The sequence below is a fragment of the Caretta caretta genome, chromosome 14 (genome assembly GCF_965140235.1).
Source record: "Caretta caretta isolate rCarCar2 chromosome 14, rCarCar1.hap1, whole genome shotgun sequence".
Taxonomy (NCBI): domain Eukaryota; kingdom Metazoa; phylum Chordata; order Testudines; family Cheloniidae; genus Caretta; species Caretta caretta.
Genome location: NC_134219.1, coordinates 34,791,351 through 34,806,044, shown reverse-complemented (window position 1 = coordinate 34,806,044; position 14,694 = coordinate 34,791,351). Strand labels below are relative to the sequence as shown.

At 47.5% G+C, this 14,694-nt stretch overlaps 1 protein-coding gene across 1 annotated transcript; it reads left to right on the top strand.

Annotated features, from left to right (window-relative positions):
- The first annotated feature begins 202 nt into the window (after window positions 1-202).
- Window positions 203-1,162, top strand: LOC142068919 (olfactory receptor 14A16-like). The gene has a single exon (XM_075119037.1). It carries the CDS (start codon window positions 203-205, stop codon window positions 1,160-1,162), a length of 960 nt encoding a protein of 319 aa, XP_074975138.1.
- The last annotated feature ends 13,532 nt before the right edge of the window (window positions 1,163-14,694 follow it).

Here is a 14,694-nt window from a genome sequence, read left to right as displayed (position 1 = left end):
TAACGTGACTCATTGATTGTCAGAGGCGAGGAGCACTAACAACACCTACTCATTGTAAGTGATGAGTTCTGTGCACCTTTGACATTCATAGAATGAGATATTAGGGCAAGGGGAATCAGGGCCATTCCCTCTGTCGCTCTAATCCTGACCATTGTCTTTCTCATTCCCTCCACAGACATCGCACAGTGTACTGCGGAAGAAAATGTCCAACCAAACTGCCGTGACCGAGTTCCTTCTCCTGGGATTCTCTGACATTCGGGAGCTGCAGATTTTACACTTTGTGGTGTTTCTTCTGCTTTACCTGATATCCCTGCTGGGGAACCTTCTCATCATCACAGCCATAGCCCTTGACCGCCACCTTCACACCCCCATGTACTTCTTCCTGATGAATCTGTCCATCCTAGACCTTGGCTCCATCTCTGTCACCATCCCCAAATCCATGGCCAGTTCCCTCACGAACACCAGATCGATTTCTTATTCTGGATGTGTTGCCCAAGTCTTTCTCTTCTTCTTCTTCGCTTCAGCAGATTTTGCCTTACTGACCATCATGGCGTACGACCGATACGTCGCCATCTGCCAACCACTGCACTATGAGACAGTGATGAACAGGACAGCATGTGTCCAAATGGCAGCCAGTGCCTGGATCACTGGTATTCTCTCCTCTGCACTGCACACTGGGATCACGTTTGAAATCTCCTTCTGTGGAGGCAACGTGGTGGATCAGTTCTTCTGTGAAATCCCCCAGCTCCTCAATCTCGCCTGCTCTGACTTGTACCTCATTGAAGTTGGGTTTCTCATCTTTAGTTCATTCTTAGGCTTAAGCTGCTTTCTTTTCATCATTGTGTCATATGTTCAGATCTTCAAAGCAGTGCTGAGAATCTCCTCTAAGCAGGGTGAGCATAAAGCCTTCTCCACCTGCCTCCCTCACCTCACCGTGGTGTCCTTGTTCTTTAGTACTGCTGCCTTTGCCTACCTGAAACCCACCTCCAGCTCAACCCCACGTCTGAATCTCATAGTGGCTGTTCTCTATTCTGTGTTGCCACCGATGATGAATCCGATCATCTACAGCATGAGAAACAAAGAGATCAAAGGTGCACTGAGTAAACAGATTGGTTGGAGGTTATTCACTAAGAACAAAATGTCCATATGTCTCCTTCGGTAGCAATTTCATTCTGTATTTCTTTATAAATAAAATCTGATGACATTATTGCCTCCATAAGAAAATACTGTGCACTCTGTTTATGCGGAATTGGGTATTTGCACTAGTAAAGATACAGACAAACATGACTCAGGAAAAAAAGGAGTTTCTATAGGTTTACACCAATGTAAATAAGATTGGAATATATCATATACTGCTACCGATCACCATACTACCTGAGACCCTTGCCTATAAAATCAGTAGCCATAGCAGAGTCCCTGGTGAGGTCTTTGGCTCTTCTTATATTTTGGGATAAAAACTCAGATGGAGGTATCGATGCATTTGTTCTTTGTGTTTTTTGTTTGTTTGTCAGATTTTTAGCTTATTTTTGCTTAACTGGTTGATTGGTGGTTTGGTTTGTTTGTTTGTTTTAGGAGGTTTTGGAGGTGGAAAGGCCTGAGAAGATGGTGAGTGTTTGGTGAGATGGGATTTTCAATGTTTGTCCCTTCTTGGGAGTATCCATATGTCATCTCTTTGATGGGGTTTTCTGAGCGAAATAAAGGTTTGCTCCCCACAATGACAAAAGTGTGCAAAAGAGGATTATGCATGGCTTAGTTCCTACTGACATGATTATGTGTAGATTCTTGGGATATTATTGTATTATTAATGATATGTGTCATAAATATAAAGGGAAGGGTAACCACCTTTTTCTCCACAGTGCTATAAAATCCCTCCTGGCCAGAGGCAAAACCCTTTCACCTGTAAAGGGTTAAGAAGCTAAGATAACCTCGCTGGCACCTGACCAAAATGACCAATGAGGAGACAAGATACTTTCAAAGCTGGAGGGTGGGGGGAACAAAGGGTATGTCTGTCTGTGTGATGCTTTTGCCAGGAAGAGATCAGGAATGCAGCTCAGAACTCCTGTAAAAAGTTAGTAAGTAATCTAGCTAGAAATGCATTAGATTTCTTTTGTTTAATGGCTCGTAAAATAGCTGTGCTGAATGGAATGAATATTCCTGGTTTTGTGTCTTTTTTGTAACTTAAGGTTTTGCCTAGAGGGATGCTCTATGTTTTGAATCTGATTACCCTGTAAGGGATTTACCATCCTGATTTTTAGAGAGGTCATTCTTTTACCTTTTCTTTCATTAAAATTCTTCTTTTAAGATCCTGATTTCTTTTTCTTTGTTCTTAAGATCCAAGGGTTTGGGTCTGTGTTCACCTGTACAAATTGGTGAGGATTTTGATCAAGCCTTTCCCAGGAAAGGGTGTGTAGGGCTTGGGGGGATATTTTGGGGGAAGACGTCTCCAAGTGGGCTCTTTCCCTGTTCTTTGTGTATCACGCTTGGTGGTGGCAGCATAGGGTTCAAGGACAAAGGCAAAGTTTGTACCATGAGGAAGTTTTTAACCTAAGCTGGTAAGAATAAGCTTAGGGGGTCTTTCATGTAGGTCCCCACATCTGTACCCTAGAGTTCAGAGTGGGGAAGGAACCTTGACAATATGTAAGGCATCTTTTTATTATTTTAACCTAAATGAGTATAGCATCATAGAATATTAGGGTTGGAAGAGACCTCAGGAGGTCATCTAGTCCAATCTCCTGCTCAAAGCAGGACCAACGCCGACTAAATCACCCCAGTCAAGGCTTTGTCAAGCCAGGCCTTAAAAACCTCTAAGGATGGAGATTCCACCACCTTCCCAGGTAACCCTCCTAGTGAAATAGTGTTTCCTAATATCCCACCTAGACCTCCCCCACTGTAACTTGAGACCACTGCTCCTTGTTCTGTCATCTGCCACCACTGAGAACAGCCTAGCTCCCTCCTCTTTGCAACACCCCTTCAGGTCATTGAAGGCTGCTATCAAATCCCCCCTCTCTCTTCTCTTCTGCAGACTAAATAACCCCAGTTCCCTCAGTCTTTCCTCATAAGTCATGTGCCCCAACCCACTAATCATTTTCGTTGCTCTCCAATGGACTCTCTCCAATTTGTCCACATCCGTTCTGTTGTGGGGATGTAAAAACAGTGTCATTCTTGCTATGCTGGAAAGACTGTTTTAAAGTAAGTGATATGAACACTGGTGTCTGGGGTCTTCTTGTCTTCTTGTCTGGGGTCATTTTGTTCTAGCCCTGGTGTAAGTGTACATGTGCCATCATGTGCACTGATCTGGTGTTCCATACGCCTTCCCATGTAGATGTACTCACACCCAAGCTGAGAAAGGATCTCAGAAGTTGGCTTGTTAGTAGTATTAGAATATCATCTTTGTGCATGGTTGTGTACACTTCATATATGACAGACAAAAGCAGAGTATGTGATTAGCTAGAGAGACAGACAGACAGGACCATTCCTTGACCTAACCCACAACCTCATTGAGTGATAATGATAGATTTCTATTTGATTGTAAATTACATGAGCTAGCTAGCTAGTGTGACAAAGTTTCTCCTCTACCTTGGTGGGTCTTGCGCTTATTGGCGGATTTGTTTGCCTTTGAGCTTCATGGCAGCCCTCAGTTTGGCCGTTTTCATGAACCCACAGTCCAGGGCAACTCCTCCTGTGTCTGACCAGGAGTTGGGAGGTTTGGGGGGAACCCGGGCTCGCCCTCGACTCCAGGGCCCTGTGGAATGCAGCTGTCTAGAGTGCCTCCTGGAACAGCTGTGCGACAGCTACAACTCCCTGGGCTACTTCCCCATGGCTTCTTCCCAACACCTTCTTTATCCTCACCATAGGACCTTCCTCCTGGTGTCTGATAATGCTTGTATTCCTCAGTCCTCCCACAGTCCACATTCTCACTCCTAGCGCCTCTTGCTCCCAGCTCGTTACACGTGCACCACAAACTGAAGTGAGCTCCTTTTGAAACCCAGGTGCCCTGATTAGCCTGCCTTAATTGATTCTAGCAGCTTCTTGATTAGAACACCTGCAGCCAATCAGCCTGTCTGTCTTAATTGTCTCCAGAAGGTTCCTGATTGTTCTGGTACCTTCCCTGTTACCTTACCCAGGGGAAAGGGACCTACTTAACCTGGGGCTAATATATCTGCCTTCTACTACTCTCCTGTAGCCATCTGGCTCGACCCTGTTACACTAGATAATGAATAATCTATGGAAATTATTGTGCAAATTATTGTGCTTCTTTTCCTGCTAATGATTGTCTATGTCCAGATCATGATTTTCTTATAAGTACTCCTTATTACACATTATTTCGAAAAGATTTTGTATGACTATATCTTACTCCATCGCTCATTTACAAACAGCTCATCCTAACACACTTAGTGTTTGAACTTTGATCTGTTTTGACCGGATATATTTTTGACATACTCTGGTTTGCTTGGAAGTATCACAGACAGGTTGGAAGATTCAGTGACTTTCGGCACCACACCGATGAATGGAGTAGAGAGAGAGAGATCAACATTGACAAGGACTTGCACAGAGAAAGGACGCTGTGCCACTGTCCATGTCATCAGTGTTAGGGGTATTCTGATGTGAGGCTCCCACAGTCACTCCAGTTGAAGCTGTTCCAGTCTGGAAAAATAATTAAAGAGTTATTGGAGCAGGGGGTCTGGACACGGGGTCTCCCAGGTGAGTGCTTTGACCACCAGGCTACAGGGTAATTCTCATGTGCTCTCTCTCCCTCTTTGACCCAATGATTCTTTAATGATTTAATCCAAAGTGGAACAGCTTGAACAGGAGAGGTTGAGGGAGCCCCACATGGGAATATCCCACAACCAAGTGATTAGGACACTCACCCAAAAGGTGGCAGATCCCCCTTCAGATCCCTTCTCTTTCATAGGCAGAGGGGGGACTTGAACTGGGGGTTTCCCCATGCCCAGGTAAGTACCCTAACCACTGGGCTAAAAGTTAAACAGGAGGGCCTTCTCCTTCTCACACAAAACACCGGAGGGGCCTGACCCAAGGAGAGAGTTCCCAGGTATGCATCACAAGCAGGGATAGGCGCCACCCAACAGTTCGACATAGGCAACTATCTCTGTGAGGGGGTGGAGCTTGGCACACCCGAGTCTAGTCATCATCTCCCAGTGGTCAGGTTAGGCACCTCCCCACCGCATGCTGGCAACTGTGGATCCCATTTAGGTGTTTACCTCTCCCCATTCATAGAACAGGGAGCCTGGGCTCCAAACACAGGCTTTAGGAATCATGGGGATTTTCTAAGTGCCTAAATGTTAGGTGCTGCAATGCTCATCGTTAGAATACCTAAAGGCAAGATTTTTAAAGGTATTTAGGTGCCTGGTGGGATTTTCAAAAGCATTTAGGTAGCTAAATCCAATTGAAATCAAAGGGTGTTTTGAAAGTCCTACTAGATGCTTAAATACCTTAAAAAAACCAGGCCCTAATTCCTTCTGTGAATCTAGCCCTGAGTGTCTGATATCCCCGAAGAGACTTTAACAATATCATCCCAGAAGACTGAAGACAGATCCAAAAACCGTATTTTTGAGCCCTTCCTAACACTGAAGGGCTTTGTAAACTGCAGCCGTATCCAGACATGGGTTCTACAAATGGCCCTGTCCCTTTAAAATGAGCCAGACACAGACCCCAGGACCAAAGACTCATGAGTTTGAGGTTTTAAAATATAAGGCTGCTCCCATCTCAGCTGAGATAGGGACCACCTCACCTCTAGATCATGCAGAACAATCTGGTCCCAGCAGGGTACACGAGAAAGGCTGATATTCATTGGATAGCTGACAGTCAGTGGTAACTAGGTAGCTTTGAAAATGAGGCCTCTTTGAAAATGCCAGCTGAGGGCTTTGTCAAGTGGAAAATGATCTATTGTCAGATTTTACAAATGGCCCCTCTCTTCATCATTGGCCAAACAGAAACATCCATCCCTGAGCTTTGCAGTGTTCAACATCCAGCCTTGCCTTCATCACTGCCTAGGGGTACACAGGGACCATTCCCCCGCTAGGCCGCTAGTGACTATGTTGGCATAAGCATCAAAGTTTGTGCCTTGTGATGGCTTCATGGTGGCCTTAAGAAATGGACTGGGGGTCTTTGTGTGGTTTCTAGAAGACGTGTCCCCAACACACAAACATCAGCATCACTGGAAATAGATTTGCATCCTTGTGCTCCATTACTATAGAGAGGTCCAGAAGTATGCAGAAAGGAATCCTCTGTCCTATATAGCCTCCACGGCAGGGTAGAAGCACACGTCCGGGGAATGGAGAGTGAGGGAAGATCGCACAGCTGCCACCTGGGCTTCTATACGTTCTACTGAAAAATGTCAGACTTCAGAACCTTGGGCTAATCATCTGGCCGCTTAGGGTTAGGGTGGTGCAAAGAAACTTAGGATACAAGGGGACAAGACAGAAATCTCTGTATATTAAGTCTGGGATATTCAAAGGGGTCTAAGGACATTAGTTGCCTAACTCCCATTGTGCAGTCAATGGGAAATGGGCACATAATTCCCTGAAGCCACTCTGAAAATCCCTGTCACAGCTCATGGCCCGCAGTGAAAGTTCACTGTACGGTTCCAGATTCTGCAGCACCCACAGCCCCTTGTGTCTGCTCTAATTGCACAGGATGCTGGAGAGTCAGTCACTGGTTCCTCCAGAGGGCCAAGCCCATTCCTGGGGTCTCTCCAAGGAAATCAGTGATTTTGCACCCAGGATACATTGGGTCCCTTCTGCTGAGCTGTTTTCTACTCTCTCCCCTGCTAATGCCCCCTGGGGATAATCACAGCTCTGTGCTCCTCACAGGGGTTTCCTAGGGGATGCCCCACTTGGTCTGATTGCTTTGGTTGCTCTCAGTAACTGAATCCCTGGGCTGATGTTATGTCCCTGGCACACCATGCTGGGTGCACCACGCTGTGGCAGGGCCTGGGAATAGATTGTGCCCCAATAAGGCAACTTGAGAGAACAGGACTGTCCCTCGCCTTCGGCCCCTGAACATTTGAGAGGAGCTGAGGTCTCAGTTCACACCCCATTTCCATGTGGAAGCTACAAACATTGTCGAGCAGGATGGGACAGGCTGGCTCCGGAGATAAGAGATGAAGTTGCTGCTTTCACCTCTAAGTCACCTGTCCAAACCCAGCCCCACTGAGCAGGAGCCCAGGGCTAAATGAGCAAAAGCATTTTGGTGCCTAAGTCCAAAATTTAAATCCTCAAAAGCTCTGGAGTTGTGGGTGCGTGTGTGCCTGCCTGCTGATGTGAGCACTGCGTAAGGGCTCTTGGACATGATTTGACCCTTTCTCTCTCCACTGTGTAATAACAGAGCTGATTATGACTCAATTGAGAGTCTTGTTGCAGACCCATAGAGCTAAAGCCACTAATAACCAGGTCGAAGCATGAGTCTTGCTTTAGGACAGTGTCTCTGGAGCATAAGGCTGCCCAGTCTGCACTATCAGTGAGGCTCCCCCAATAACAGCTGAAATCACTGAGAGCTGTGTTATGTGGCAGGACCTCAAGACATCCCAGAAGGTGCAGGAGGGCTGGCGGAGCAGAGGCAGGGGTAGAGCAAATGCCCGGACAGCGGAGAGAGCAAGGTGCCTTTCTTTCCATCCACCAGGGTGGGCGGTGAACACCACAGATGCACCTCTGAACTCTGGGTCTTCACTGAGGGATACAGAGGGACCTAGACAAATTGGAGGATTGGGCCAAAAGAAATCTGATGAAGTTCAATAAGGATAAGTGCAGGGTCCTGCACTTAGGACGGAAGAAACCAATGCACAGCTACAGACTAGGGACCGAATGGCTAAGCAGCAGTTCTGCGGAAAAGGACCTAGGGGTGACAGTGGACGAGAAGCTGGATATGAGTCAGCAGTGTGCCCTTGTTGCCAAGAAGGCCAATGGCATTTTGAGATGTATAAGTAGGGGCATAGCGAGCAGATCGAGGGACGTGATCGTCCCCCTCTATTCGACATTGGTGAGGCCTCATCTGGAGTACTGTGTCCAGTTTTGGGCCCCACACTACAAGAAGGATGTGGATAAATTGGAAAGAGTCCAGCGGAGGGCAACAAAAATGATTAGGGGTCTGGAACACATGACTTATGAGGAGAGGCTGAGGGAACTGGGATTGTTTAGTCTGCAGAAGAGAAGAATGAGGGGGGATTTGATAGCTGCTTTCAACTACCTGAGAGGTGGTTCCAGAGAGGAAGGTTCTAGACTATTCTCAGTGGTAGAAGAGGACAGGACAAGGAGTAATGGTCTCAAGTTGCAGTGGGGGAGGTTTAGGTTGGATATTAGGAAAAACTTTTTCACTAGGAGGGTGGTGAAACACTGGAATGCGTTACCTAGGGAGGTGGTAGAATCTCCTTCCTTAGAAGTTTTTAAGGTCAGGCTTGACAAAGCCCTGGCTGGGATGATTTAATTGGGGATTGGTCCTGCTTTTGAGTAGGGGGTTGGACTAGATGACCTCCTGAGGTCCCTTTCAACCCTGATATTCTATGATTCTATGATTCTATGACCAAGGACAACACTTGTGAGTGGGGTGCGGTGAAGGGATGGGCACGTTACAGGAACTTTTGGTTGTGGGACTTAAGAACCTGAGGCAAAAGGACACTGCCCAACATACTCTGGGGTGGGTGTTTTGCTCATGGTTTGTGTTATGAATCCTGCTTGCAGTGCTTTCCCAAGTTAATGCCAGGTTCCTTTCCCCCTTTTTACTGTAAGCAGGGTCAGGATGAGCTCCACCCTGACACCTGGTGGTGAGGTTTGGCAAGTTGTGGAAAAGAACTTCAGGGGCTGATCTCATTTGCATCGGCTCACCCACCCCGCCTAGCATGAGCCCATAGCTGCCCAAATGGTCACTTTGGCTGCTGTGGGATCCCCAGTGTTCCTGTTATTGGGGAAGGAAGAATAAATTGTTATTATCTTGATTATGTGAATCAAGGAGAGTGGAACTGTACTTGGCCTTTTGTTATGATGGAGGGGTGTGACGCAGCAGGGAGGGGGGAGAGTTGAATTGGGAATGTGGCAGGGGAGTTTCACTGGGGATGGGATACCTGAGCGCCTGTAACCTGAGCCAGGACGGGGAGGGGGAGGTAACACCTCTACCCGCGAAACTGGACAAAGATTGCAGGAGAGAGCCTGCTGGGGGGGGGGGGGGGTTGTTTTCAGTTTGGTGCTGGGTGGTGGAAAGCAGGGAACCCCAGGGCTGGGGTCTAAGCTCCCTGCCCCCCAGAAGGTCTTGACTGAGGGGTCCTGGTTGTCCCCACAAGCTCTGTTTTAGACTGTGTTCCTATTGTCCAATAAACCTTCCGTTTTACTGGCTGGCTGAGAGTCACAGTGAATCCCAGAAAGAGGGGTGCAGGCCCCGGACTCCCCCACACTCCGTGACAAGGGGCTCACCATCAACGAAGTAGCACTCGGGACAAGGGTAAACAAGGGACATGGGTTCCAAAACTCAGTGAATTGAGAGAGGTTGGGGACAGGTGTTAGTACCTGGTCTTGTGGGCCTTTTTGAGGGCCTGAAACATCAATTGCACATTCCTCTTTCTCCACTGTGAAATATCAGAGCTAATTTTGGGTCTATTAGGAGTCTAACTACAGGTACTGAGCTGAATTTGCTTTGGGGTTATGGTGCATCAGCACTGAGGTTCCCACTACTACAAGATGAAGTCACTAAAGAGCTAAAATTACTGAGCACTGTGTTAAGTAGTGGGGAGCCTGAAGATATTTATTGCTGGGCAGTGAGTGGAGTGGGACGGCAGGAGCTGCTTGAGGGATGGCTGGTGGAGTGGGTCGGAGCAGAGCAGAGTGGCTCGCGGGATGGCTGGTAGAGCGGAGTGGAGCGAAGCCCTGTGGAGCGGCGGGGCAGTCCTCTTCAGATCATGTAAGGTGCCCGTAACCCCACACACACCCCCACCCCAGGCTGGGGAGTAACACTCTGCAGATGAACTTTTGAACTCTGGGGCTGGGCATCTGGGTTCTTGGACTTTGGGTGATCTTTGGGTTGCTGGACTCAAGAGATGTTTGGGTTGTTGGACTCAAGAACCAGAGGGAAAGGACATGGCCCAATCTGCTGGGGTGGGTCTTTGCTCATGGTTTGGTTGATGAAACCTTGTTGTGGTGTTTTCCCAATTTAATGCTGATGTTGTTTACCTCATGTTATTAAAGATTTTCTGCTACACCGAGACTCTGTGCTTACGAGAGGGGAAGTATTGTCTCTTTGAGGCTCCCAGGGTTGTGTGTTAGATTTTCCCAGGTCACTGGGTGGGGGCTTGAGCTGGTTTTACATTTGCTTTGTTGAGAGGGAACCCCTGTGTACTGAACCCGGCCCTTGCTGCGACCAACTCGGCCTGGCAGAAGGGTTACATTGTTAAAAGTTTCTTTTCTACACTCGGACTCTGTGCTTGTGAGAGGGGAAGCATTACCTCTAGAGGCACCCAACGGGGGATGTGTGATTGTCCCAGGTAACTAGTTGGGGGCTCAAGCCAGTGTTGTGTTGCATTGTTGAAAAGGACCCCCTAGATATTGAACCCGGCCCTTGTTGCTGCCGACTCCAACTGGCAGAAGGGTTACACAGGTTTCTTAAAAGTGAAGGGAGAGGTTCTCAGTTGGTCTAAATCATTATAGCTGGGTAGGTGCGACCGCACGGTGCTGCGGGCTGGGAGAGCAGCCTGAGGCAGAAGCCTCCAGCTCGCATGATATTCCAGGCAGGACTGAATCTCCATGAGACGAAACCTAAAGAAAAGAATGACCTGGAGTCTCTGGCTCCCATTTGGTGCTCTAAGAGGAGGAGCGCCATGTCTGTCCAGCCGCCCCAATCGACCTCACCGAGGTCTGCCAGGAGCACCCAGGAGACGTACGCCGGCTACCAATTCTACTGCACCGTCTGTCGTGAAGGCAAGGAGCTGCTGCTGTGTAGCAATGCAGTACCACGTCTGCCAGCAGCACCCAGGAGATGTACGGTGAGCTGAGCGGGCTCCAGGCTTGCCATGGTATGGCGTCTGCTTGGATAACCCAGGAAAAAAGGCGTGAAACAATTGTCTGCCGTTGCTTTCACAGAGGGAGGGAAGGAGGGAGGGAGGGGGGGTCCTGACGACACGTACCCAGAATCACGTGCGACAATGTTTGTGCCCCATCAGGCACTGGGAGCTTAACCCAGAATTCCAATGGGCAGTGGAGACCGCGGGAACTATGGGATAGCTACCCACAGTGCACCGCTCTGTAAGTTAATGCTAGCCACGGTATTGAGGACGCACTCCGCAGACTTAATGCGCTTAGTGTGGATATACGCGATCGACTGAATAAAATCGGTTTCTAAAAATTGACTTCTATAAAATCGACCTTATTTCGTAGTGTAGACATACCCTAAGAGAGTTAAGCATCTAACTCCCATTGTGCAGACAATGAGCATTGGGCACCTGTTTCCCTGAAACCACTCTGAAAATCCCTGTCATAGCTCACATCCTGGAACAAGTGTCCACTGTATTGTTCCAGAAACTGCAGCACCCACACCCCCTTGCTTCTGCTGTAATTGCGCAGGATGCTGCAGAGTCGGTTACAGGTCCCCCCAGAGGGCCAAGCCCATTCCTGGGGCCTCTCCATGGAAATCAGCAATTAGTACCCGGGATACATGGTGCCCATTCTATTGAGCTGTTTTCTACTCACTAGATATTACCTCACCCACCTTGTCTCTCTGTTCCCCAAAACGGCATCTTTAGAGAGCAGGACAGTCCCTGGTCTTCGCTTCCAGCACTGGACATGTGAAAGGAGAGGAGGTCTCAGTTCACACCCCATGTCCACATGAATGCTATAGCCATCTCGGCACAGGATGGAACATGCTGGCTTGGGAGATAACAGATGAAGCGGCTGCTTTCATGTCTAGGTCACCTATTCAACCCAGCCCCAGTGAGAAGTGCCCCAGTGTCCTCCCCTTCTGAGTGCTGTGAAAAATTGGTTTTGTGCCTCATCTCCTTGGACACGTCATGAAAGAACCCATCAAACATCTCATCCATCCAAACTGGAACCCGTTAATCCCCTGTGAGCAGCCTCAGCAGAGACCATGGACCAGCGCGGACCTGAAGAGATCATCTCAAAATGGGAGAGGGTAGATCGGGCTCCCAGTTCCCTTCACTACATGGTCTCTCCATGGAGATTGTGATAGCCATCAAAGGAACCAATTGTTGCCAGTCAAAGTAAAGGTGGGTTCTGTAGGGATGGGCTTTAGTGTGGAACCAGAACCTCAGATCCTAAGCCCCCTCGCCTGAGCTTTGGGGAAGTGAGGATCCCAAGAAGGAGCCCAGTGTCTGAGCTGGGCCCATCTCAAATTAATTTGCAATTTCCTGATAGAAATAGTCTTCTTCTGTCAGCCACACAACCCTCAGCTCTTACATAGCAGGGAAGGCCCGGTCCTGATCCCACTGCAGTCACTAGCAATGCTCCCACTGACTTCAGCCGTTCCAGGGGTTGATCATAGAGGTGCACGCCGTGTGTTCATTAGAGCAAATTTCTCCGAGGAAATTTCTTCACAGTTTTTTGTTTCATTTTTTCCCTATTCCATAGAGAGGTGGCCACATCAAGCAAAGGACATTTGTATGGATGGAAATGTAGGTGGGGAAGGAAATGAAGTCCAGTGTTGCACAGTTAGGAAAGGAGAGAGCTACAAACATGGGCTGGGGCTTCCAAGCTGTCTTATCCCAGTTCAAACAGAGAGACGTTAATGGCATCCCTGTGTGTTCCCCCACTGGTCATTGGTGCTGATACGCTCCCCCCATGGAAACCAGGAGTGATTCCACTGGATTCAGTGAGACTCATTCTTCTCTCCCTCAGCCTGGTGTAAATAAAGAGTAACTCTAGTCGAGGAAATGGAGCTGTTTCTCCTCTTACTCACCCAGTGAGTAACTCAACAGAGTTAGGCCATGTCGACACTATGGACCTTACAGCTTTTCCCTTTACCGCCGTGTCTACCCTTCGGAACTTACTAACTTTATCGCTTGGGTCGGTCAAACTTTTGTCGGTCGAGGTGGTTTTTTCACATCCCGACCGACAAAATTGGTAGTGTAGACAAAGCTTAAGGTGGGGGCTTTTGGTTAACTTATTGTTAGTTATGTTAATTGAAGGATGAATTCACAGCCGTCAATCTCAATGAGGTCTGTGATTGATCCAGCCATTAGTACCTCGCAGTTTAACAATACAAGGCAGCAGAAGGAAACTGGAAGTTATGGAGGGGCTTATAAGCCCTTGGTCAAATGACAACAAATTTGGAACTCGAATGCTATCCCGGGCCTGCCTGAGGCACCCAAATTTCAAAGCTATAGGAGTAACCATTCAGCTTCTAGTGCACTTCCAGAAACTGAGCTTTAAACCATACGAAATGGCGGGAATGGAAATCCTCTAGCCCTCCTTCTGTATTGGCACAAGCGCACAATCCAACACGCAGACTTTCTTAAATTGCATTGTCATTTCGGGTCCCCCAAGATTTAGTGGGGGCCGTGCACTACCTTGGGTAAAATGAGACAGACTGAGACCAGTTTGACCTGCATCACATCAATAGTTTGATCTCTAGCTTTGAGCAAAATAAACAAAACCTAGAAACTTGTAACTGGGCTCATATCTCCACAACCCTTCGCTCAAATGAGGCCACATTTAGGTCACTAATCCTACCCTGCACCCTCCGAAGACACATTAAGTTTCAAAAGAATCTGACTAAGCATGTCTTCTGTTTTTTCCTTTTTTTTTTTTAAGAAAGGAGGACCTTTAAGCAGAAGTCATGGTGCAACCTTAACTAGAAGGTCGTTGCTGTGATGGTAATAATATTCATCAGTTCATTTACTGGTTGGGTACCCATCTTGCAGGTTTCTATGAACCCTGCTATTGGAATATTCCAGGAGCATTGAGATGGGATTGTGATGTTCAGCAATGAGAATCTCAGAGAGAGGAACAAACAAAAGACTCGACATCACGGCACAGATATTTAGCTCAAGTAACCTGGCCGAGTTCCATAGCACTCTGCCAATTTACATTCGCTGAGGAACTGGTCTAATTGACTTCAGTGGGGCTGGGGCTGATTTACACAACAGCTGTTTGGGTATCTGGACCCTTTGAGTCCAAGGCAGCTAGAGGTGATTTACAGAAACTGGGGCACTGACCCATTCACTCCAGTGGAGCTACCCTGATTTGAACTTGCTGAGGATCGGAACCATTGATTCCAATAGGTCTCGGGCTGATTTCTACTCTCTGGCTCTTTGTATTTCATCAGTTTCTCTGACATGAATGTCTCGTGTAAATTACACATTTTTAAACAGTGCATCTGCAGCCAAAGGAGCCTTTTATTTTAATGTCGTCTGCCGGAAGGAAAACAATGTTACTACTGAGAAAGAAAGAAAGAAAGAAAGAAAGAAAGAAAGAAAGAAAGAAAGAAAGAAAGAAAGAAAGAAAGAAAGAAAGGAAAAGACCTGGGCTATTCATCCCAATAAAAGTTGAAGATCAGATGCAGAAAATCTCCACAACACTGTCCCCAGTTCTGTCCCAAGTGGGAATGAATCACTCTGTCACCCTTACAAGTTATACTTGTAATTAATCCCAGTGGACAAAGAGCTAGGAAAGAGGAGACTGGTTACGAATGTTTGACTCTTCTTTGGTTCAGTTTCACAGGCAAAGGATATGGGTTGGAAACTGC